The 24,081-nt window shown below is 42.2% G+C and overlaps 1 protein-coding gene across 1 annotated transcript in view; it reads left to right on the plus strand.

Annotated features, from left to right (window-relative positions):
• Positions 1 to 24,081, plus strand: part of MCF2L2 (MCF.2 cell line derived transforming sequence-like 2) — a 155,098-nt gene that overhangs the window by 23,429 nt on the left and 107,588 nt on the right. Inside the window, exons 3-6 of the mRNA XM_086618729.1 lie at positions 5,881 to 5,995; positions 14,474 to 14,564; positions 16,408 to 16,527; positions 20,261 to 20,377. Coding sequence (XP_086474855.1) covers positions 5,881 to 5,995; positions 14,474 to 14,564; positions 16,408 to 16,527; positions 20,261 to 20,377 — 443 coding nt within the window. The remainder of the gene's footprint in view (positions 1 to 5,880; positions 5,996 to 14,473; positions 14,565 to 16,407; positions 16,528 to 20,260; positions 20,378 to 24,081) is intronic.

A 24,081-nucleotide genomic window follows, 5' to 3' on the forward strand; every position in this document is an offset into this window, starting at 1 on the left:
CTCTCTCCCTTTTTATCTGCAGCTTCACAACCTGTTCTTATCTGTAATTACTCTGTCAAAGAGCCCAATCAGCCATTTGCAGCAATGATGGATCCTGTTACTAGATCACAAATTTATTAGACAAACTGTCACGAAGTGTATTAGCAGAGATTCATTTTCTTTGTGTTCTGTTCCTGTTAAGTCAATGGATTTCAGTGGATGGGAGACTATCTGAAAATGGTAACTGACTTGGAAGCCAGTTTATTTAATTTCCAAAGCCTGGAGGGTGTTTGGCCATCTGCTTCCTGTTTAAACTGAGCTTTTTGGAAAACCTGGCCTGACCTTGCCAAAAGGACAGTTTGGAACTTGTTTAAAAATCTAGACCCCGGAAGCATGATATAACTTCAATGAGAAATTCAGCATTCACAACCCTTAATCAAGGTGGAAAACCAAAACAAGAGAGCATGGAAAAAGCAAAACCTGATCACGGCAGGAAAACTTCGGCCAAGATATCACACTTCAGCCATCTGAGCCAGGAGATGAATTGTACTCAGGTCTGCCATGACTAAGGGAGCTTTCTGCATGTGGGCAGATCCAAACATTTAGCCTGCACGCATCAGCAAAATTTGAAAGAAAACTTTCCAAGACTAACTGAGCAGTTGATGTCTGTGACAGGCTGGGGAGGTTTGCACGGTAAACTTGCAGACAAACTTTTGGAACTTCTGCCCATAGCCTGCTAGTGTTGTTTTGTTGTTTGGGTTTTTTGTGGTTTTGTTTTGTTTTGTTTTTTTCCTGCCCAATGAATACAGCATATTTAGTAAGCTCTGGTTAGATGTTACTTTATGAATCTAGCTATTAGCATTACTGGCTCTGGAATAGGACTCAAATGTAGCCTCTGAGTGTCTAAGCCACCGACTTTTTTGGTCCTTGGACAGGAAGCATAGGTGGGCTAGAACTGGGGAGTGGGAGATTTCCTAGGGTCCCCATCGTGTCCAAGAACTTGGCTAGCAGTTGTGATTGCTTGCTGCTTTTACATCAGTCATACTCACATGCAACGCCAGCTGTGAGACCTCTCTGAATTCAGCACTCGGACCTCATTTGTCAATCACACCCTTTACACTGCAAAGCAAAATTAAATTTTCTCTGCTGCCATATCCCATTCTCCCCATGCATATTCCTCCCCCAAATACTTCAGCTGTTTTGTTGCCACAGCTGAATTTTGGCCCCATCTTCACTGCAACAGCTAGCCAGGCTGCATTGGCAGCTGGAAAGTCTGTCTAATAGAACCAACTATGAATGCTGCTTTGTGTCCTGTGACTTGAGGAATTGTCACACATAAGAGTGAGTGATGGTCCCATTACCATGCCTTGTACTACCCTGTTGCAGCTTGTGCACCATCTCTCCTACTTTTCTTCCCTTTCCACATTCGCTCTGTACTTCTGTCCTGTCACTCGGGTTCTTCCTGTCCCTTTGCCCTTGTGTGATGAGGGAAGAGGAAAAGTTCATCAAGAAGCTGGGCTGGAAAATAAGGAAAGTGCCCAGGAAGAGGAGGAAAGGGATGCTGTCATTTTGAGTGGCAAACCAGGCAGAAAGTCAAGCTGACTCTAATCTTTTCCTCTTAAGTCTTGCCTTTTTCCAGGCAGTCCAGCCTTCTGCTCCTCCAAATCCTGCTGATGCTGCCTGCCTTGTTTGTGCGAGTTGTTGAGTTTGATGCACCCCTGTGGGCTGGCAGGTTGCTATCTGCAGAGGTAGAGAGCGGAAAGGAGATGGACCTCTTGAAAGAAACTGATGAAGCTGAATCAGGGTGGCAGCATGTGGTATGTTTGTGGGTGCTATCTAGGAGGCGAGCTCAGGTCTGCATCAGGAGATGGTAGACAAAATCTGCTTGAGTTTCCTCTGCAGGCAAAACTCTGGAGTGAGCTGTGACAGAGCAGCCTGGGGTCTCCGCAGGAGACTGGCAGAGATGGCCTGGCTCCCCTAAGGCAGGGTCAGGAGTGAGCCTCGTGGTAGTTCAGCCTAAGCCTCCCCTCCTGCCAGCTGAACCTCCAACTCTTGTGGCTGCTGCTTGCAAGGGCCACTGCCACCGGATGCTCTTTGCCTAGCCTGGCACCAGCATTCGGAGCTGCCAGAGGGTGGTGAAGGTGGCTGAAGAGTGCTGCAGAGTGGCATCTAATGGCGCCTGGAGGACCTGCAAGTCAGCAAGACAGCCCTGAAGACAGCTGCAAGGCGTGACCATGTGGCTCACTCTGTTCAGGACTTCTTTTCTGTCTCCCTCCTCCTGCCCTCACTTTCTACTTAAAATACCTTTTCTTTTTTCTTTTTTTTCCCCCCCCCTCTTGTGGACTGTTTTTTTTTTTTTTTTCTTTTGGCTGTGGAGCTGCTGGAGTTTTTTCTGTCCTTGTCTGCCTTACTTAGAGTGGATTGTAAAATTTTCTGCTCAGCAATTAGACTCTTTTCACAAGTGATGCCCAGGAGTGTGGAGGTTATGCACAGTCCCAGCAAATGCAAAGATTATATACAGTCACTGGGGCCAAATTCCATGCACTTAGCCCTTACGGCTGTAGAACTGACTGAAGATTGTCCCAGTTGGCTTTTAGTTTGTGCTCTCTACCCTTCCAAGACATTGAGTAACCAGTTAAAGTATTTCAAAGACTAGACAAAATCTAGTGGCAACTCTCTAGAAAGCAGGGTTGATGGCCCAGAAAAAAGGACTGCAGCTTGTCAATTCATATTCTGCAGAAATTTGCATACTGCAGCAAATCTTGCTTTAGTGTCAGGAAAGAAAATGGCATTCACATTTTGATGTATGGAACTGCGCTGTCATCCAGAGGAGAGAGTTTTCCAGACACTCTTGATATATAAGGAGCTTCCCTTATATCTCTTAATATCCACTTTTGTTACTTTGCTAGATATATGGATAAATGGATATGAATAATTTTCCCTTGTAACCCAACTACTGCTTAAGGTTCAGATATGGTCAGGAACAATCCATTCCTAACATATTTGTGTATTACTTATCACCCAACATTTCAGACATTCCTACTTTCTCCTTGTCATAGTATTTAACAATTTCTGATCACAAAACCCCTCAGACTTCACCCTAGTTTCATGGTACGGCAGGAACTGAGGGTTTCCATATTTCCTTGTCTGAAATATAGCTGTATTCAAGAACCTCCTGTGCATTCTTCTGTTTTGGTTGCATTAATAAGTGGTGCCTTTTCCTTGGAGAATGAGATGGAGCCCAAGAACTGTTAAGGGTGTGTGGCCTAGTCAGAGGCAAGGAGTGCCTCGCTCTTAGTTGGGTTCTTAGTCTGAGGCTGCTCCTAAGTGTCCTAGATTTGTCGCCAGTGGTGAAGGGAAAAAGGCAGTGTTCAGTCTGCTTACATTCATTCCTTGGATGGGTTTTTATAGAAGAAGATCTTGTGACAAAAATACACACCCCCGTACACACAGTGCATCATAAGCCTGCCTCATCTGGCTTGGGGAAAAGAGGGCAAATGAAGAAGAGCACATGTATGACTGTGGATGCAAGAGAAGCAGCAGATAAAAGGGACATAAAGAGACCCTGGTCAGCAGGAGCATTAGAATTGCCATGTGAAACTTGTGCCTTAAACAAATCTTGAGTATAACTGCAGGTAAACTGTCAGGTGTTGAAGGAGGGGATCAGGGGGAATTTTTATCTTACCTTCCAGGAGCAAATATTGCTGCTTTAAACCAAAATATTCCAGGTTACTACATCTCCTCCATTTAGAGTATCGTGACATATCTGAAATGTGTGAGTGGGAAAGCGAGGTGCCTAGGAACCACGTGAATGCGTACGAGATGCCAGCTATGAAGTACCTTGGCACGCACTGAGCTCTGCAAGAGGCGGAGCGGACGAGCGTCCCGTTGAATTTTCCCGGCCGTTACTGTGTGTGCCCAGAAGAGGTCACTAAGAACCCGTAACGAAGCATCCTAACCGCGTTCCTGGTCCCTGGAGTGCGGAAAACAGGCTGGGGAAAGTCTGACTAAATTTTCATGACAGCGTTTTCCGTGTCACTGCTGACTGCAGACAGCGCAGCCGGGGTGCCCTGGGATCAAGCTGCCGTGCATCAGCATTGGGCCTTATCCCAAGGCCGATGTGGAGGTCAGTGTGGAGGCCGTGGCTCTCTCATTTGCAATCCAATTCAGTGCAGTGTGAATGACAATATTCCTTCTTTGCATTTCGGCCCAAAGCCTTTTGAATCTCTGTAGGCCTGTTTTCTCCCTAGCAGGATGAGGTTAGTGGATGATTTAACACAACTAAGTCATTTTCAGATGTAATCAAAGCAATAATCAACCTTCAGAAAGGAAAAAAAGGGCTAAAGGTAGTGTCCTGACAAGAGCACCGTGTCACCAGATGTCAAGAAGGAAAAGGGTTTCCTTGTTCGAAATTCCTATTTTCTAGTGTTCTCACTTCTACTTTATACAAACGTTGTGTTCCTCAGCATCTCAGCTCTCCAAGTATGGACAGCACAGAAGGGACCTTAAATAATCCAACTGAGTCTGGGAGAGTTGGGCAGAGGCAGGATCAGGACTAGCAAGGGACTGACCACTCTACACAGAAACAGCTAGGAATTACTGGAGCAGTTCTTTGCAATGTCTACCAAAATAGAAGCAGGAGCAACTGGTTTGTGGCATCAGCTGTGGTTATCAGCAGGGAAAGGCAGTCGTCTATGGGAGCAGCCTGGAAACATGGTTGATTTAAAGGTTACTTTTGAGGAATGAGGACTCGTATTTTTTCCCCGAGTCTCTGTTTCCTCCCGTGCTCCTAGTGGGATAATTTATTGGATATTTTCCTTGAGGAAGGTAATTTTCTGTTTCCCTCTCACAGTTTCCCCTTCACTAATAGGAAACTCAGAGCACGGCTATTCCTTGGACAAAAATCTGTGGGTGATAAATGACTAGGAAAACTGTGTGTGCAGCAGAACTAGGCTCATTGTTGGATTTGTAGAGAATTCTTCAGCCTGGTGCAAAAAATAGGCTTACATAGAGATTGCAGAGGAAGGAGAAAGACTTTATGTGCTGCTGCCTCCTTAGTCTGCTCACAGATCTGAGTCCAAGCTGCTGAGAAAAATCCTGTTAACTTCTGTGTGGTTTGAGTGATGCCCAGATTTATTAGTAGAACCAAGTTAGGATTGGTTCTGCAAGTAGACAGGGTTTGTGCTGTGTACTACAACATCTCCTAGAGCTGAGCATTGTGCCAGGAGAACAGTAAAGGCTGCTGGGTTACAAGGGACTCGGCTCCATGCTTCCCATAGCTCTACCAGAGTTTGAATACTGCTATTTGGATCAGGGAGTCCCTCAGATAGGGAGTCTTCTTGACCTTGCTGCTTATGATCTTCCTGTCCTATTTAATAGAGATTTGATGCAAATAAACAAGGTGAAAGCAAAACTCATTGATTAAATACTCCATGCACTTTGAGCAATTTTTTTTAAGGAAAGACCTAAGACTGGGTTGGTCCTAGGCTTGTGTCGTGGGTTATATATGTGTATTCAAAGCTTGTATGCTCTATTACTTCAGTTCCTTTAATGTCTAGAAGGAATCAGAGAGTGTTGTACCTATACATAGGGAAATGTTGTAATATTATTGCACTGAATTATTTGGAAATGTGAAACAAAGAACCAAAGAAAGCGCTTAATCAGAATTATGCAGAAGGCTCATGAAAAAGTTGAGAATAAACAACAGAGGCTAGAATCTCAGCTGGAATAAACTGAGGTGATGAAACTACAGTGAGTTATAATATCAAGTCGAAAACTGATCACATGTACTGGATCTGGGTGCTTTTCCATGAGGGATGTGCCAATGTTTCCCATTTGAGTACTGACTAGCCTGTCCAAAGGCATAAAATCACTCTCTAATCTTTACAACCTCTTTTGCAGGAGGAAGAGGGAAGGATGGGGCACCCATTATAACCTTTCCAGAATTTGCAGGATTCAGTGACATACCCGATGAAGATTTTCTGAACGTGGTCACATATCTAACCAGCATTCCCAGGTGAGACTAAGCACAAATGTCTGTTGATTTCCTAGAGAGGATGTACTAGTGACTCTGCATCCATCCAGGCAGTATGAAATTTTCCTATGTACAGAAGGCCCTAGGAAACACGTCATTTGCATGGGAAAGAAAGCTTCACACAGGACAGGTTTTCTGTTCAGGGCTTGAACTGGGTGGGAGGGGGCATAGATCTGAAAAGCAGCGGTAAAGATAGCAGATCAAAAGGGAGCTAAGAGGGGCCATTTGTGGAAACTGTCAGGAGCACTGGATATAACAAGGGAAGGGTTACATCTGGCAACTTACATCAGTCCTGTTACTGCTTTTTCTCTGAGAGCATCTTTCCGTGCAAGCTTTCGCTTTTCTAAGAAAGCAACCTAGGTCCCCTGTTGACAGGATTCTGGCAAGCGCCATGTGCTTCTGATGCTTCGTTTAGATGGAGCTTGCTTCACAGCTAGGATGTTTTCCTTGCAGTTTGCCTGCAGCTGTGCAAGGATGGTGAAACAAACTCACTTCCACTGCTCTGAGGAAATGGCTGAGGCATGGCTGCTGAATTAGTTTTTGTTTATCCAAAAAGAAGGCTTAATATTTTTTCAGTCCCCTGATTCCGTCTCTGGACCATAGCTGTTTGTGCTAGTTAGTAAAACAGCAGAGATTTATTATTTCCTGTGGTCTTGTGTATAAAGGTGCTCAGAGGATGATGAGAGGAAAACGTGCCTCCTTTGAGTTTGAGTAAGAAGTTTTCCAGCTCCACCTACATGTATTCCCCACACTGAGTTGCCAAAGCAAGCTGAGAGAAACCATACACTGTGAACTTCACAGCTTCATTGTTTCACTCTGCTCTGTAGGGTTTTTGTTCTGCTAGGAGAAACTCTGTCTTATGTATTTCTTCACTAACTTCAGGACTGGGAGGATGACCAGTTTTAGGGTTGATAGAACAGCAATAGTAGCTGAGAAAAACAGAAAACTTGTTTTCCAGTTCTTAGTATTTAGTATGCTGGTGGTTGATTCCCAGTAATGTCATCACATGTTGGGAACTAGCACGTTATGTTGTCAACATGATAGACAGAAATGCTTTATGCTTCTTCAGCCTGTGTAAAAGCCAAAAATACAGATGTGTTCGAAAGAAATTATCCAAATTCATGAAGCACAGCTCCATCAGTGGCAGCTGAACACAATGGCTTAGATGCAAACTCTGGCTGAAGAAATCCATACATCCCTTAATGAAGAGACTTGGGAAAATATACCAAGAGAAAGATTGTCCTTCTCACTTTCCTTCTGCTTTTGCCTCAACATCCACTACCTACCAACACTGGAGACAGCGTATTGGGCTAGAAGGACCTTTGCTTTGATTCAGTTTATCAGTTTTGTGTTTTCTCTCCCCTGAGGAATCTCAGAGCAATGTGCAAATAATGACAAATTAAGTTTCAAAACTTTGTGAGTCAGGAGAGCTGCAATATGCCTATTTTACAGACGATGAGGTATGTGTAAGTAATATTTCACACTACAGACAGTCTCACCAAAACTCGTGTTGAGTATGTGACTATTCAGTTTGATTTAAATGACCTGTTCAAGGTCAGCGATGGGCTGGGGTTTGAACCTACATTTTCTGCATACCAGCACGTTGGTTTGACTCTTAGGTTCAATCACAGATCACACTGTAGGGATGTGAGTTTTCCAGGGAGTTTGCTAGTCTTTGTTGCAGTGCTTTTAGAAAGATTGACCGCATTTCTTGAGTCACTGTTTGAAATTTGGCACCCTTTATGTAGGTGGTGAGGGACAAAGGTATTCATTTAGAAGAGGAAGAACCTGAGCAGCAAGCTTTGTTTGTGTGATTTATGACATAATTATATGAAGTACAATCTTAATGTGGCATAAGTAGTGGACCAGTTGTGGTGCAGCAGAGCCTTGTTATCTGCAGTTGTCTGGTCCATGCACAAAGAGTGTCCCTGTCATACATCTCAGCAAGCAATAAAGGTACTGCCATTTGTTACTTTCATCAGCACTACTGTACTACATACTACTGTGTGTATTATGACAGTGTTTCTCCACATGTTTTTTCACTGCTAGTAGTTTACCTTTTATTTTAATTCTCAAGGAAGATGCGCAGGTACCAGACAAAGTGACTAAGAGAAGAGAACAGTCTCTAACTCTTGTGGAGTTACAAAAGGTATGGCCATGAATCAGGGAAGACAAAGTATAGTTTGAAAAGCAGTTCAACCTTTTTATCATAGAAAGTACTTCCTTGTTCATAGCTTAGTGAACCAGAAAAATCAGCATCATTTCTCAAGGCAAACATAGAGAGAATATCTGTATTTTGTAGTGTCTCTTTCTGCGTATCCTGTAGAATAAGGTTCATGCTAGTTGTGGGGATAAGATCTATGATTGCAGATGACAGCATTCAGTGAGTTAGTAACTTTCAAAGTCCTCTGGAATGATTGATCTTCTGTGCTCATATGACAAAACAATGAAAGAATAGACCGCAAATGTTATTCAGATGCACAGGCATGCATTTGTCTTTGACGTTGCTGAACAAATTTGCTTTACCAGTCGTGGCATATCACAGTATTTTAGGGTGAGCTATAAGTAAACCTTGCACTTCTGGGCTTTAAAACATGAACTGCTCTCCAGGATGAAAGATCAGTGAGACTTTCATAATCAGATTAATTTTCCCTTTGGTTCAACACCTGCTCACGATAGTGCTCCACCAGAGGAGTCTATGTACATATATATCCACAAACATTGAGTAACATGGTGTATGCACATGCATACCTCTATGCGGGCGCACTTACAATAGGTAGAGCCAGAAAGCCCTTTTTTATTTGCTTTATTTTGTGGTCAGAATTCCCTTCTCTTCCAGTTAACATGGATGAGCTACTTTGATAAACAAGTGCCCTTCTCTCCTTCTGAAAGAGGTCAGGAAATTCGACGTCTCCTGGCTTCCTCAAATCAGTGTTCGAGGGCTAACCTGAATTCAGAGCTGAGCATGAACAGCTCCGCTGATCACACACATTTCATTCAGGGAAAGAGAACTTCTCTGCCAGAGATCTGTAGATCTAGGCGAACATGCCAGAATTTGTTTTGGAGGTAAGCTTGATGTTTATCTGCTGTGCAGGATTGTCTGAAAATCCCTCTTTTAACAGAACTGGAGAAACCTCAATGCATTTCCATAATGAGGGTAGAGATATTACAGTACTGACACTGAGAAAACATTGATAGAGTATGTGTGTGTTTGTTTTTAAACAAACTCCCTTCCTCTATATACATGCATGAGTGAGGTTTCTCAGCTGTACATCCACTTGCACTGGTGCTGCCATCTTGGCCAGGCTGCTTCCCATGGCTGTTTGCCTGCGTGCGTCCCTTGGTGCCAAATGACATTCAGACCTTGGTGTGGCCTTTCCTTTCGGCTTGCTGGCTGAAATAGGATCGCTTGCTGACACACTGTCTGTTTCCCTGCCTAAATTTAGGTCTTAAGTCAGCCCTATCTGGTAAAAAAAAAAAAAAAAAAAAAAAAAAGACATTCAAATACCATTGGCTTATTTCAGTGAAGACAATTGATACCATCCTGAACATCAAGGTGCAAAACAGGGAATAACATTGCAGAAGGCTGAGGTCTAGCTTTGCGTCAGGATTACAGACCCATTTTGAGTTTTCTGTTTTCCAAAGGTACCTCTCTAGTTTAGACTCTTTTCGTGTTGCATCCATCAATTTGAAGCAGCCAAGATTTACAGAGATGTATCTCTGAATAGTTTCTTTGCTGCTCGCCTTTGAGTAGTCTGCCAGAGTGATTCTGAGTGATGCAGATACTCTCCTGTGTTTTCTTCTGTGCTCTGCTTCGCTGCCTTCCTTTCAGCAGCATGTGGTTTTCTCATCTTCTCTCCCCACTCTTTTCCTTTTTCTTCAGATTGTGTAATTTTTAAGCCTATTCTCCATTTTTTTTTACCCATTTCATCTCAGACAATATAATAAGTTCAATGCTGTAAATGATACATACTGCAATAGGTAACTGAATTGTTTGCTTAATGGACCGATTCTCATTTTACCTTGACAAATCTCTCTCAAATCTCATGCCTTGGCTTGTTCTTCATACTCTTCCACAGCTAGGATTGGACCTGCATTGTTTGTGTAATCAAGTGTTCTGGCTGTGCTGTGTCCCTCTGCCCCATGTGCCAGGCACAGCTGGTCGGCAGGTTTTCTCTTGGCAAGCCAGCTGCAGTGACTACACTTGGTCTTGGAGGGAGCGAGCTGTGAGTAGTGCCCCACCATAGCTAGACTGCTCGCTCAGTGGTGTTTTGCTCTCCTTTGCTCTTTTCTCATATTTAAATCCAAGTAATTGTATAGGTATCTATTTCATCTTTCATTTCCTCAGTGTGTCTCTTTAACGGGCCTGTAACACTGATTTGCAGTGGCCACTAATAAGCAATGTTCCTATTCCCATATGTTCTTTATTCCCAGCTCTCCCTGCCCATGGGAGAATGGTCCCATGACCATTCTTGCCAAGCCTAACTTCATGAGAAAATTCCTTTGCTGCTTCTCTCTTGCATTTTCTTGTCTCTATCTGTATTTCATAATCTCTTGTTCCTATTATCTATGAATTTAATTTTCTTGTTGCATCTGATGCCTGAATGCTTTTGTGCTATTACAAATCTCCATGCAGAAGAACATCTGAAAAAATTAACAGCTCGATCATGGACATGTACTTGAAAAAACAGCGAAGATCTCTTTGTAAGTTACTTACGTGTTTGAGGGGCTTTTAAGAATGGGATGTAAGAGTCAGTCTTAAGCACAGAGGCAAGTTTTACTTGGCACAAATACTTTCCTGTTTGTTTAAATTACAGTTGTACTTGTTGCTTTTGGCAGATGCTGTCTTGTCAGTTGCTTCCATTGCAGTTTGCTCACCAAGGTGTGATTATAAAGGTCTAATTCTGAATTCTTTTAGGCCTCCAATCCTCCATGTACTCTCCTTTTAGAAAGCCTTTAGTCAGTCTCTCAAACCAGGCAGGTAGATAGACAAAACAAGGCCATTTCTATGTGCAGTCACCTTGTGTGAATATGGTGCTTATGGATAGAGTTACTTGTGGTTTAGCTACACCATAAATTTTGCAAAGAACAGATTTTTTTTTCTCATTTTTATTAACCCGATATTAATTGAATGATCTGTTTCTTTAGACAGATATCAGCATTTTGTTAACTTCAGCTAACACACCTACTTTGTTGATCATTTTGTTATAAATCACTGGTTTCAATGAAACTGCATCAGATTTGAACCTGATTCTGTGTGTCTAATTATTGTCTGAGAGATAGTCAGCAGTTACAAATTGGTTGTGTGAGTCTGAGCTGAAAACATAATTAGATGCCGATTACAATATATATTCTCTGTTTCTTTGGAGTAGAGGCCATGTTTTGGTGATGCATTTAATTCAAATTATGTCCTCTTACATTCCCATCTTCCTGCTGCTTTAACATGGTTCTCAAAAATTAGCATAGCTGTCAAAAATATATAAAGCATATTAAAGAGACAGCCTTTTCCAAGGTCATCCAAACATGTAACTGATGAAAAGGAGAATTGCATTGACTTGATTTCCCCTTCATATCTCACTATATTACTAATAACTTTGTTCTAAACAATAGACCAGTTTCAATAAGACACTGTAAGCAACATGGATGTTGAATTGTAACATTGTTCTCTTGAAATAGTCACGACAAGCATTGTTTGTATTTGTTCTGGTTAACCAGATATTTGGATCAAATCCTGGTCCCTGCAAGAGCAAAGAAACCCAAGTGGGACATGCCTCTTGAGATTACTCTTTGGTCATTTGAAGAACCACGAATAGAAGAGCTAACCTCCACCTGTATGGGGCCAGAGCATGCTTGAGTCTGTGCCTTAACAAGAGGCCAGCGAGGGTGCTGGGATTGTTTTTAGCAGCACTGGATTGTGACAACTGTCAGTACTATCAGTAGCAAATGTTTAAAAACTTTGTTGTGGATCAGTCTGAACTGGTGGATAGTATGTAGGAGAGTTTTCAAGTATTTGTTAGTGAGTATGATCCTGTCTTTAACAAGCCAGTTTTCTGTGGACTTGGATGGTCAGACAGCAGTCAGTGTTGACTGGATGGGCTCCTATTCCCTAGGCCAAGGAAGTGGGTGCAACCCACATCAGTCTGGTTTTTAGACACCATTTCTATTTGACAGCTTCTCAATGGCTTTTTTGCCTTTTAGGGTGATGATTGTATTAGCTGGAGGATTTCGGGCTGTAGCTTCCAGGTTCATTTGCATTAAACGGAGTAACTGGGGCTGTTGTTGGCACAGGGATTGGGAGACCACTGTGCTCAGGCTAGATGCAGCTCTGATGCTGAGAAGTGGGGGTTCACACCACCCCAGTGTTTTGCCTGGAGTAATATGCTGTGCCGAAGGTATTAAATGGGAATGGCGAAGCAAAAAAACACCTACCTTTCCTTTCCTCTCCCTTGTGATTTCTAAAAACATTTGCACCCTACAGTTTCTAGCAGTTTGTCTTCCTTCTGTGGTGACCTCAATGTTTCTTGGAAACTACTAAACAAAAAAGAATTTTTTGGACAAGTATCACACAAAGGAGGAAAATGACACAAGAGTTTGTGCTTGTTTTGGTTTCCCAAACTATCAGCAAGTTTATCCCAGCCTTCTCTGAGATGTAACCAGTATTCCTGGCACCCTACCTGTAATGCAGCAACATCGGTTGTCTAGGCAGAGACAAGAAGCCCGACCTCATCCTATGTGTCTGCACTGTCCACAGAGATGCTACCTGGTGGTCTGGAGGCTGAGGCTGATTTGCCCAGGCCTTTCATGCCTTCCAGACTTCCAAAGGAATTTTTGGTCCCAATCAGCAGAAGCAGTTTGATAAAACCAATGCAATTTTTGGGTAGATTAGGAAGCCCCCAGGCTGAGACTTCTGTGTTTAGTTTGTCACACCCTTTCTGTAACAATCTGCAATACATACAATTTCTTTGTTGCCTTCATCTGAATTTTTTTCCCCTAACATCTAGAGCAAACACATAGATGCCATGCTGGTATTTTTTTTCCTTGAAACATTTGTTGGGCTATTGAAGGATATGCCCATATATACATAAAAGGAGAAACTGATGAATTATCTTTCCTGTGCTTGAGAGACACTACTGCAAACTCGTTTTCTGTCCTCTGCACAAAGAGCTGCATGTTGCACTAAAGAGGAAAGATCATTTATTGGCATTGAATTTTGTGATTCTCGGAGGAATCCTGTAAAAAATATTGGAGTGGGAAATGGGGAGTTTTCTTATTATCAGTATGAACTATTAGGAACACTTGCATGGCATCCCAGATTTGTATGACACTTTGGCTTTCAGGTTGCTATTCTTGATCCTGCAAAGCTGCAGCAGAAGCTCAGAGTTGCTAATATTGGTGCTCTTCCGTGGGTTATTGACACGAGTTTGCTCAAAATGACCCATGAAAATGGTGTTCCTGGGTTGCTTCTTGCATGAACAATGGAAAAGGGATCAAGGAAATGTTTTATACAATTTCTTTTGATCTTAATCTATCATTAGATGTTTGATTGCATTATGTACTGCATTATTACATTTATACTCTTTCTGCCTGCCTCTAGTTTGTCCAGAGAAGACTGAGCTATCCTGCTATAATGAGGTTTCTGGAGATTTTTCTTAGGGTGTGCTTATTAGCTTCCAAGGACTTCTGTCCGACTCTGAGCACTCTTGGAAGGCAGAGAGTAGAGCAGTCCCACCGAAGCCCTGCACACCAAAGTGGGATTTTTGAGCGAGAGAGAGGATGGGATATTTATGAGGTCTACATAGATGTGATGGAGCATCAAATCAGTGCCTCATAGATCCTCCTTGAGAAGTACAGAGAAGGAACAGTAGCTGTTATTCTAGCCGGTATGCTAAATGGATACTTCTGAATGACTTGCAACCCTAGAACCAGTTTGAGGTTGGCAAGATAGAACTCTGTGATTCCTGCTTTGCCTACTGCGATTCCTGGGACATTGTATTTACAGGCAAGGTGGTGACAGTAGGGGCATAGTGACTCCCTGGAGCTAAGTGCCCCTGTCATACTTGGGGAACGAAGACTGAAGTGGAGTGTCTAATAATGTGAATTAGTTTGCAGAGGAAACAAGATCTAAGATTTTTGTCTTCGAAACATCCCAGTGTAATTCCTGATCCTGAACTCTTCATATCACCTAGATTTGGCAGCCGAGTAGCATAGCAGCTGAGAGGTGTAGCAGATAAAATATTCATGTTTTGTGTAAGCTGCTAGCCTTACGCTGGAAAGAGAAAATTTGCCGGCTTTTGTTTCCATGTGAATTTCTGCCAAATATTCATTCTTTCCACTGTACGTTGCATTTTCATAATCGGCTCAGAGGGTGATCTGACAGAGGCTGTGTTTTGCTGCAGTACAATTCCTTGGAATGGGAGTATCTCCATGTAACCCAGCATACTTATTTCATCTGTTTTGCAGTCTGGAGGCTGCCAGCATCGGATTCATCATCATCATAGACAGACGACGGGACAAATGGAGTGCAGTCAAGGCATCCCTGACACGGATAGCAGTAAGTGCTTGCTTTTGTTATTTATCATCTAGAAATTAAAATTAGCTGCTGAACCTTCAGCACAGGATACAGTCTCGTGTGCTCATTTTTAGCTCCCATTCTCTGGCTGTGGATGCAGATTCTCCCCTGCCCTGAAGCTCATGAGTGTTAAATAAAAGAGGGAGGAAGCTGCAGTAAGAAATTACAGATCCTTGTTTACTGTTGAATTAGGACAAATTCCTTATTTGCTGGCTTGACTGCAATATAAATTCTAGTAATTTGAAGTTGGTTTCTAGAAGAGTATGACAGAGGTACCCTTCTATGCACTGAGGAGTGATGACGTGGCCTGCTTATGAAAGAAACAGATCCCAAGGGATCTGTGTTTGCGTGGTAGTAAGTGACCTCAGTCAGAAACTGTTAATAGCTTATTGTATCTCATTTGCAAAAGTCAGAGCTAAGCACTGATTTTCAGTGCTAAAAAAGCAGCTGGTGTTATCCATCTATTATCAGGAACATGTGCTGTGTGAGGAGCAAGTGCTTATATACAGAGGTGTAGGATGGAGGGATGACCAAGGCGACTTTAAGTTCTTTCAAGGAATTTAGACAAAATTTCTTTTCATTCTCAGTTCTTTTTAGCTGCTCTCTTCTAGAAATTGTTCTTTTTTATGCTTGATGAGCTCAGAGGAGTGCATGAGAGATGTAGGCTGGGTGTCGCAGACAGGGCCAAGTCTGATGAATGTGTTGAGTGCCTGTGTGTGTGGAAAAATATGTGAGGTTAAAAAGATTAAAAACCCTTTCCAGAGTGAGAAGGTAGGTCAGCCTGGGGAATTCGTCTGTGCCACCAGCTTCTTTCACCAAGTCCAACGTGGGTGGCCGGTTTTGCCCTCTAGTGGCTGCAGCCTAAAAAAAACGGGAAAACCTACGGTGTGGTGTTGCTCACCAGCCTGGGCTGCGGCACCAGGGACGCTGTTGCATCCTCCGCAGCCAGGAGGAAATGGCCTGCCTCTTGTAGGCAGGGTCGGTACCTTGAGTTGAGTAGTTAATTAGTAGTTCATTATCTCAACTCAGTCCAGCTGGATAAGAATGATTGGTGCCATAATTCCCCCTTTTTGTTTTACCGTTTTTTGTTTTCACAAAGGCTTTATGGTGAGCAGAGACCCGGCCCATTCATCCAACTCCAGCACGCTTCCCTCCCGCGAAAACCACGTTGGGGCTTGCAGCTTTACCTTCTTCTCCGAAGGACTCTCGCTCGAGCTCCCGGCTCCGGCTCTTTTGGCTCGGGCTCCTTTGCAGCCAGGGCTCTCGGCTCGGCGAGGGAGTCGGGGCTTCCCAGGGTCTCATGGATGTATCACGTCAGGGTCACCAGTTGTTGCTCACCAGCCTGGGCTGTGGCACCAGGGACGCTGTTGCATCCTCCGCAGCCAGGAGGAAATGGCCTGCCTCTTGTAGGCAGGGTCGGTACCTTGAGTTGAGTAGTTAATTAGTAGTTCATTATCTCAACTCAGTCCAGCTGGATAAGAATGATTGGTGCCATAGTGTGGTAGTGCAAAGGGGGCTTAGTGTGGTTCAGATCCAGGGCAGGAAGGCCCTAGTGCACAAATTTTAGAGCTCTGTGCGAAATCCATATCAGAAAACAGTGTATGGCTGGGCAGTAAAATCCGTAGGCTGGTCTTTCTGTTGGCTTTGGAGATTGTGACAATGGGCACATGCTGAATGGACCAGCTGATACTATTAGCAGCTGGACTGAGCAAGATTCAATAAGTCCTACATCCCTTGCCCTTTCTAGGAAACACTTGGCTGAAAATTCCATTGGCCTTTCTGAAAGGCAGAGTTGTGCCTTCTAATAGTTCTGTATTTCTTACAGGGAGCATTTCCAGGAAACCTGCAGCTGGTGTTTGTCCTGCGACCCTCCCGCTTTATCCAAAGGACAATCGCTGACATTGGCATTAAACTCTATCGAGATGACTTTAAAATGAAGGTACCGGTAAGCATGCATTTTTTTGGTCCATGTGTTGTCTTTATCTCCATGTCTGCAGTTCTTAGGTGTCAGCAGTTTCTCATAACCCTGTAACTGAAATTTGCTTGCAAGTGGGGAATTTATCTGTGTCTGTATGATCTATATAATAGTAATGCCAAAGAGTTAATTACCAGTGGATGATTCACAGTATTTAATGGACACGTTCTTACGTGGAAGGTCAGTCTAGCTATAGAACGTGACTTGGTTTTTAAGTATTGACATCTTAACTCAGTGAAACCATTTCCGTGATGTAGGCAGAGGTAGATCTTCTCATTCCAGTGACAAACACAAGTATTTAGGACTACAGAGCAGTGAACGGCTAGGGCTGAATTTTGCAAGACTTTATGTATTCTCCATGGGACTGCTGACTGCCCCTGTTAAGTGTTTGCATAGAATTGTCTATTTTTAATGCCTTTTATGATCCTCATGCCCTCAAGATTCAAAGTTTGTTTTTTACTTCTTTTAATATGCACTTGGCATATGCTGTGGGTTGATGAGAAAGTGATTTGAAGCAGGTTATTAATCCTGAAAGAGTTTACATTTTTGATTATTCTATGAGAGTTCTTTTGGGAATTGATCCTAGCTGCATGTTTGTAAGTAGTTTCGAAGAGTTTTATAAATAAACTTGAATTATGATTATTGATGGTATTTCATCCTGGACCAGACTCATACTGTGTTCCCCAATGACTTTACTGGAGTGGTTCCATATGATTGTTTTGGATTCTGCTTGTGGTTTTATATTGTTTTGCAAAAGACACATGGCTCTCCTCCAACAAAACTCTAGCTCTGTCAGTACCTGAGTTTGAAGTTCAGGCGTTTAAGACACTTTGTGCTTCTTCTGAAATAGGAGACAGGAGCCCATTTATTACAACATGTACAGAACAGGAACCATGAATATTCATTTGGTTATTGTGGATTAAATTGTAACGGTGACTGTAGTTTGGCAAGATGGCTTTTTGGTAATTAAAATGCAAAATTGATGTAAAAATGTATGGTTTATTACAAAACAAAATCTTTTAATTTTATAGCACCTTAAAAAATGGTTGTTCCTGTATTTAATAAGCCACAATCTGTTACCATAGCAACTGTTGTACCAGCAAATGCAGCCCAGAAAGGGACAACTTCATCAAGGACTAGAATTTTCTAACAATTCAGCATCTTTCATACTTTTAACAATTTATTGGATGACAGTGTTGCATTTCAAATCCAACTTGAAACTATCAAAGTTGGAAGGGAGGTTAATTCTAGGCAGGCGTCAAGCATTGCATAAAGTATTAAACAGTAACTTACCTTTCTTACAGGCAGGAAAATCAAGGTATGAGTTTAGTTTGGGATTGTCTTGGACATTCACATTTTGAGCCATCTTGGCTATGTCTACAGAGCTCTTAGAGAGCAGTCTTACAAAAACTAAGAGCATGATATGCTTGCTGCTAGATCTGCCTGCCTCCTGCCCAGATATCTGTAGACAGCCTGTCAGATTTATATACAGGCTGTCCTCATATGCCTGATGCTATCATAAGTTGCTTAGGGTTGTGCTAAAGGAGCCCTAAGTTTCTGGGGTCTGCCATGCTCTCTGGAGGGGCCTTTCACCTGTGTTTGCAGCCCATCCTAAAAAGACCATCTGGGCATGCCCCTGTGTACCCCAATTTCAGAACAGGTAAGTTACTGAGAGCAACCTCTATTCATCCCCCTTGAAAATAGCATCCTACATGCCAAGCATGTAGGCCAGAGAGTTCTTGTCCCATGGGAGATATCCTTACTCAAGGAATTAGGTATCAGTACCTATCTTTAATACCAACACCATCTTTTAAGTTGTTTGTTCATGTTGTGCGTTTGGCACTAAGACGACATTAATGTCGCAATCGGGCCGTGGATGGGTTGCATTTCCTGTCACAGCTATAAATGAGTCAGGGCCAGGACATGAATATTCAAAAGGGGCTTAGAGAATATGGTGTACATTTGTTAAAGAGTTTATCTGAGCTATCAGACTGCAAATATGTTCAGTAGAATAGATTTGCTGGGTTAAATCAACACTGGATTGAGTAGAAGCCAGAAGATCAAACAGGAGCAGGAAATAAAGGCTGAAATAATAAACCAGGCACAATAAGAAAATAGCCAGCAGGTTGAGACAAGTGATGACCCCCCTTTACATGGCTCCCATTAGATCACATTGAGAATACCCTGTGCAGTTTTGGTTCTCCTAATACAAGAAAAATATTATCTGGAGTGAGGTCAATAGAGAGCCATCAACAAGATCAGGGCTTGGAGGATGTGATGTATAAGGAGATGCTGAGGGAACTGGGCTTGCCTAGGCTGGAGAAGGTTAACATAACATAGCAGCAGCTTTCCAGTCCCTCCAAGCAGGTTACTGAGATCATGCAGCCAGGTTGTCTGTGCTCTGTAAGACAAGAAATAACTGACATAAAGTGAAACAAGGGCAGTTCTGACCTGATATAAGGAAAAACTTTTTCACCACAAAGATAATCAGGCAGTGGACCAGACTGCCTAAAGAGATTGTACAGTCTCAATCCTTGGAGATTTTTAAGACCCAGGTGGATAAAGCCCAGAGCGACCTGGGCTTACAGCTGACCCAGCTTTGAGAAAGAAGTTGGATTAGAGGCCTGAGGTTCCTGCCAACTTGAATTATTCTAAAATGATTCTGTAACAAAGATCAGCTAAAAACCTGTTCAGGTTTGTTCTCAAGGCTTTTCTAAGAGCACTGTCAGCCTAGAATATATATCCTCTTGCCTCCATACACCTGTGCTCATCTCATTGTCTCCAATGCTTTCAAGTGTACTTACCATGCTCCCTTGGAGCCTGCTAACAGGCATAGCCAGTTATCCTTTCTTTAAACAGCAGAGTAAAGTAATACATCTGACATATATTAAAGTCTAAGGCTCAAAATTTCTAGTCATTTGTGCTCAACATCTTGTTTTTCTGTTGGAGAAATCATGATGTATTTCCTAGCTGTTAGAACAACAAGGCATAATTGAATACGTGTATGTTATTTGTGTAACTGCTTGTCTTGCCAGATTTACAGTGGTAGCCAAAAGGTAATCAAAAGTTAATACAGCTTACCTGAGGCTGAATGCAAATCTTTTGCTTTCATTAAGCAGATCTAGTGGTAAAGAAACTCTTTAAAGTAAGAAATGGATTTAGATTTGTGAAACCTTTGTTATGGTTTAGAATGGAATAATGCCAGTGAACTCAGTGGACACACAGTGCCATAAAAATGATGCAACTGAAAGGAAAAATCTTATTCTCGGTTGTCTCATTTCAGCACTTCCCTGGATCAAGTGGTTGATGTTGAGGACGATGTTTAGGCTGCCTGCTCCTCCATTTCTCTGTAAAAAACAGTTATCTAGAAAATGTAGAAATTATTTGATGGAAGTTTTTGTGAACATTATAGACACTGTACTTTTGCTCTTTATGCATATGCAAAATGACTCCATCCTCAGCCTAGCAAGGAGCAAGATGTGAAATTATGGTTAGTTCAAGAATGGCCATGTACATGTTGAGAAGGCAAAATCTAGTGGAAATAGACTGAGGCCATTGCATGAAAAAATATATAATGAGAACTTAGCACCTATAGTAGAACTGCAGTTTGATCGTACATGTTTAAGGCAAACCTAGATCCTAGGAACAATGATCAAAAGGGCTCATTATTTCTCTCAGTCCGTTGTGTTTGGATTCATTTCAGATCATCATGTTAAATTCTGTCACTGATCTGCATGGCTATATTGACAAAAGTCAGCTGACCCGGGAGCTGGGAGGAACCCTGGAGTATGGCCACAGTCAGTGGATACATCACCGAACTGTGAGTGTTGGTGTTGTTCTTGCACATGTCTACACCCAGAATTGTCCAGATAACAAACGCAGAGCACCCATTAAGTAGTAACTCTTCAGCTGCATTTCAGCCTACAGATTCTGCTAGGGATTCATGGAAAGAGAGAATCCATGACTCAAATACAAAAAGGTAAATTCCCCAAAGGTTTGGAACAGAAGTAGTAATCTCTGTCTCACTGTTGACCTGGACTAGGGTCTAATAGTGTCATAGTATTCTTACTTAGCACGGCCCTTTGGCACATTCTTAGCTTTTGAATAATCGATGAGATTTCATAGGCTTTCAGCTCATGGTTGAAGATATGCTTTAGCAATTTACTGAATCAAATGTCAAGATTCTTACTTTTATTATTAATTATGCCCGTGTTTTTAAGAGAAGAAAAATACTTAAGACACTAGATTTTGTTTTCCTTCATTTTCATTTCTGTACTATTTCATAGATTTCATAAATTTCTAGGTTGGAAAAGACCTTAGAGATCATCCAGTCCAACCGTCCCTAATCCCCATTAAACCATATCCCTAAGTAGTTCATCCACCCTATTCTTAAACACATCCAGGGATGGGGACTCAACCACCTCCCTGGGCAGCCTATTCCAGTGGCTGACAACCCTTTCAGAGAAGAAATGCTTCCTAACATCCAACCTGAATCTCCCCTGACTAAGCTTATACCCATTTCCTCTTGTTCTATCACCCAACACTGATGTAAAGAGCCCTTCCCCTACCTCCCCACCATCCCTTCTCAAGTATTTATAGGCCGTAATCAGGTCTCCCCTCAGCCTCCTCTTCTCCAGGCTAAACAGCCCCAACTCCCTCAGCCGCTCCCCATAAGTTTTATTTTCCAGCCCCTTGACCAGTTTAGTTGCCCTTCTCTGGACCTGCTCCAGGAGCTCAATATCTCTCTTAAAGCAAGGGGCCCAAAACTGGACACAATATTCCAGGTGCGGCCTCACCAGTACCGAGTACAGGGGCAGGATCACTTCCCTATTCCTGCTGGTTACACTATGTAAACACACACTCCAGTGGGGTCTTATTTTGAGTAACCGAAGAACAGTTAATAATTGTAGGAAAGTAGAAAGACTTTTTATTCTGTTGCCTTTGAGGAAACATATTAAAGGTTTGTTTGTTTTTTCCCTTTTCGGGTTGGTTAATGCATCCCAGTGAATGCTTCAAAACAATGTAAACACTTCAGAAAACGTGTCTGTTTACAAAAAACAGATCGCAAACTCTGGCACATCAGCAGTCAAAACGTTGTCCCATCCTAGCTAAGCAAAACCGGGCAAAGTTGGGTCGTGATCCTGTAAAAGGAGTTAATTTTCCAGAGATCGATGTTTGTGTCTATCTTTGTGGATCTACTTGCAAGACTGGTATGTTAGAGCTCATATCTAAGTAGCCTCAATGTTTTGCAGCGTTCTGAGCAGCCTTGGGTTTGAGTCTGTTTCTTCTGATCTGTAGGTTGGATCTAACACTTGGAAAAAGAGCTTTTCTGAGGTAGCTTTGTTAAGTCAAACCACTTTTATCACTTTCCTGCTATCATATTCTGTGCTTTTTTGCCTTTATAAAATTAAATTTTACTCTCCTTGAGAACCATCAAATATTTCAGGCTTCTAAATATGTGGATACAGAATCTGAATTTCCTCTAACGCAGATTTGCTACATTTATAGCTGTGTTGACTACTGTGAGGTTAGGATTAAGATAGGTGAACAGGCCTACATGTTAAAAGTATCAAAAAATATGAAACTGTCCTTGAGGAGGAATGAGTCTGAAAGAATCATCTACATGAGCTTTCAGACAGCTAAAGGTTTGAAAAAATGAAGACCGGGAGTAAAAAGAGGCACAAGAAAGGCTGTATTGTTTATTAATGTCAGGAGTTACATAAAGCATGAATACATAGTTTGGTAAAATAAGCAAATAAAAGCAAGCCAAGATTTGAGGTGAATGTGGCTATGTAATCCCCAGTTCTTTTGGTTAAATTTGTTTGAAAAGCTTTTACCAAGCACAGAGGCTTGAAAAAAAACCCACAGACCTAACTTAGGTATGTGAAACAATTTATTACTGATATGCACAGGAGAGGGTGGGGGCAAGCATGCTATTAAGTGAAACATTGATTAGTTCATGGTGCACGGTGCAGTCAGCCAAGGAATCTCTGCTGGATAAGAGGTTTTAATCAGCCTCCATGGCACCTTGAAACAACCTGACTTTCAGTCTTGCTGAGCTACGACCTTCATCCTCTTTGCTGCTTCTCTTAATGTTCTCGTATCTTGTCCTGCCAGTGCTTTTTTTCTGAAACAGCTTTAAACTATTGCTAAATGGTAGTGACACAGCAATCTAACACCACTGTTCGTTGGGTTTGCTTTCTTATCTTGAATGGCTAGGAGCCTATGAGCTTTCTTGCCCACAGAGTACATTTTTGGTTTTTAGTCAACGATCTTTGGTCGCAGATGGCTCTATCTGGGTTGCAGTCAGAACTGTGACATTTCAACCAACTTTGATCCGGTAGTTTCAGTGCTGAGAACAGCAGGCTACAGCTGCTAAGCACTAAGGCAAAGCATATGTGGGTCTGCACTGCTTATGTTGAAAGCACGCATGAATTTATGGAGGAGAAAAAAAGGAAGAAGGCTATGAACTCTGCTAGCATTGCCTCATTTGGGGCCTATTTCAGATCACATATGTGGAATGTAATTTTTCTGCACCTTTTGAATTATAATCTACCTCCAGTTAGTTTTTCACTGAGCATCCAGCATAATTTTAACTGTCATGGCTGTAAATGAGGAATTCCCATCATTGCTGGAGACAAGAATGCAACTTGCAATAACTATGTAGTGTTTGGGTGTAAGAGCATCCCTAGTGCTGTTGAATGACTCAAACCATTGGGCAGTTTAGATTACAAGTGTGAAGAATAAAGAGCTATACAGGACAATAGAGTCCCTAAAGAAACTGGGGCATGATCATGAAAAAGCATCCCATGCAGTTACTTGCTACTGGGTATAAAGGATTTGATCACATCTCACGAGTCTGAACAATATGTTCTAGTCTGAAAAGGCAGCATTGTTTTAAGCCTTCCTCACTTCCCCTTTCTTCAGGAAAACCACAGATGTCTGACAAGTTTTGTGTTGGCGCACCCAAGTGATAAAGAAACAGCAATGCTCCAATTAATTTATGCATTTTAACTGTATTTGCATCAAGTTGTTCTTGTATTTGTGTACTAATATGAACAGATGGGAAGGAGTAACTGGAATGCGTCTAGTAGAGATAGGCAGGGTGGAGATGCACATTTTCAGAAGTCAGGGGGAAGACAGATTGCTGCAGAGTGAACAATGGCTGTATAAATATAAATGCAAAAAGGCTTTGCCCTATATACTTTTGAAGTCTCCTCAACTTAAATAAAGCCTTAATTAAAATTTTAAACACAGCAGCATTTCCCAGCAAGCATAGGCAGAGATCTGAAGTTCCAGTCCTGGCTTTGAAGCTGACGTCCTCTGTGGTTTCATTCTGTTTGTTGAGCTCTGGGAGTTCCCCAGCTGGTTCATGGATATGACAATACTTGTAGGCCTATGAAAAGATCATTTGTGACACAGGATTTAATTTGTAACTTTTAGCATATCCACCCAAAAAAGGGCAACATGGCCAGCTTTACAGCCATGTAATACTTGGCAGCAGTGTGCCTGAAGGACGAAGCC

Source organism: Tauraco erythrolophus, chromosome 11 (assembly GCF_009769465.1).
Source record: "Tauraco erythrolophus isolate bTauEry1 chromosome 11, bTauEry1.pri, whole genome shotgun sequence".
Classification (NCBI taxonomy): domain Eukaryota; kingdom Metazoa; phylum Chordata; class Aves; order Musophagiformes; family Musophagidae; genus Tauraco; species Tauraco erythrolophus.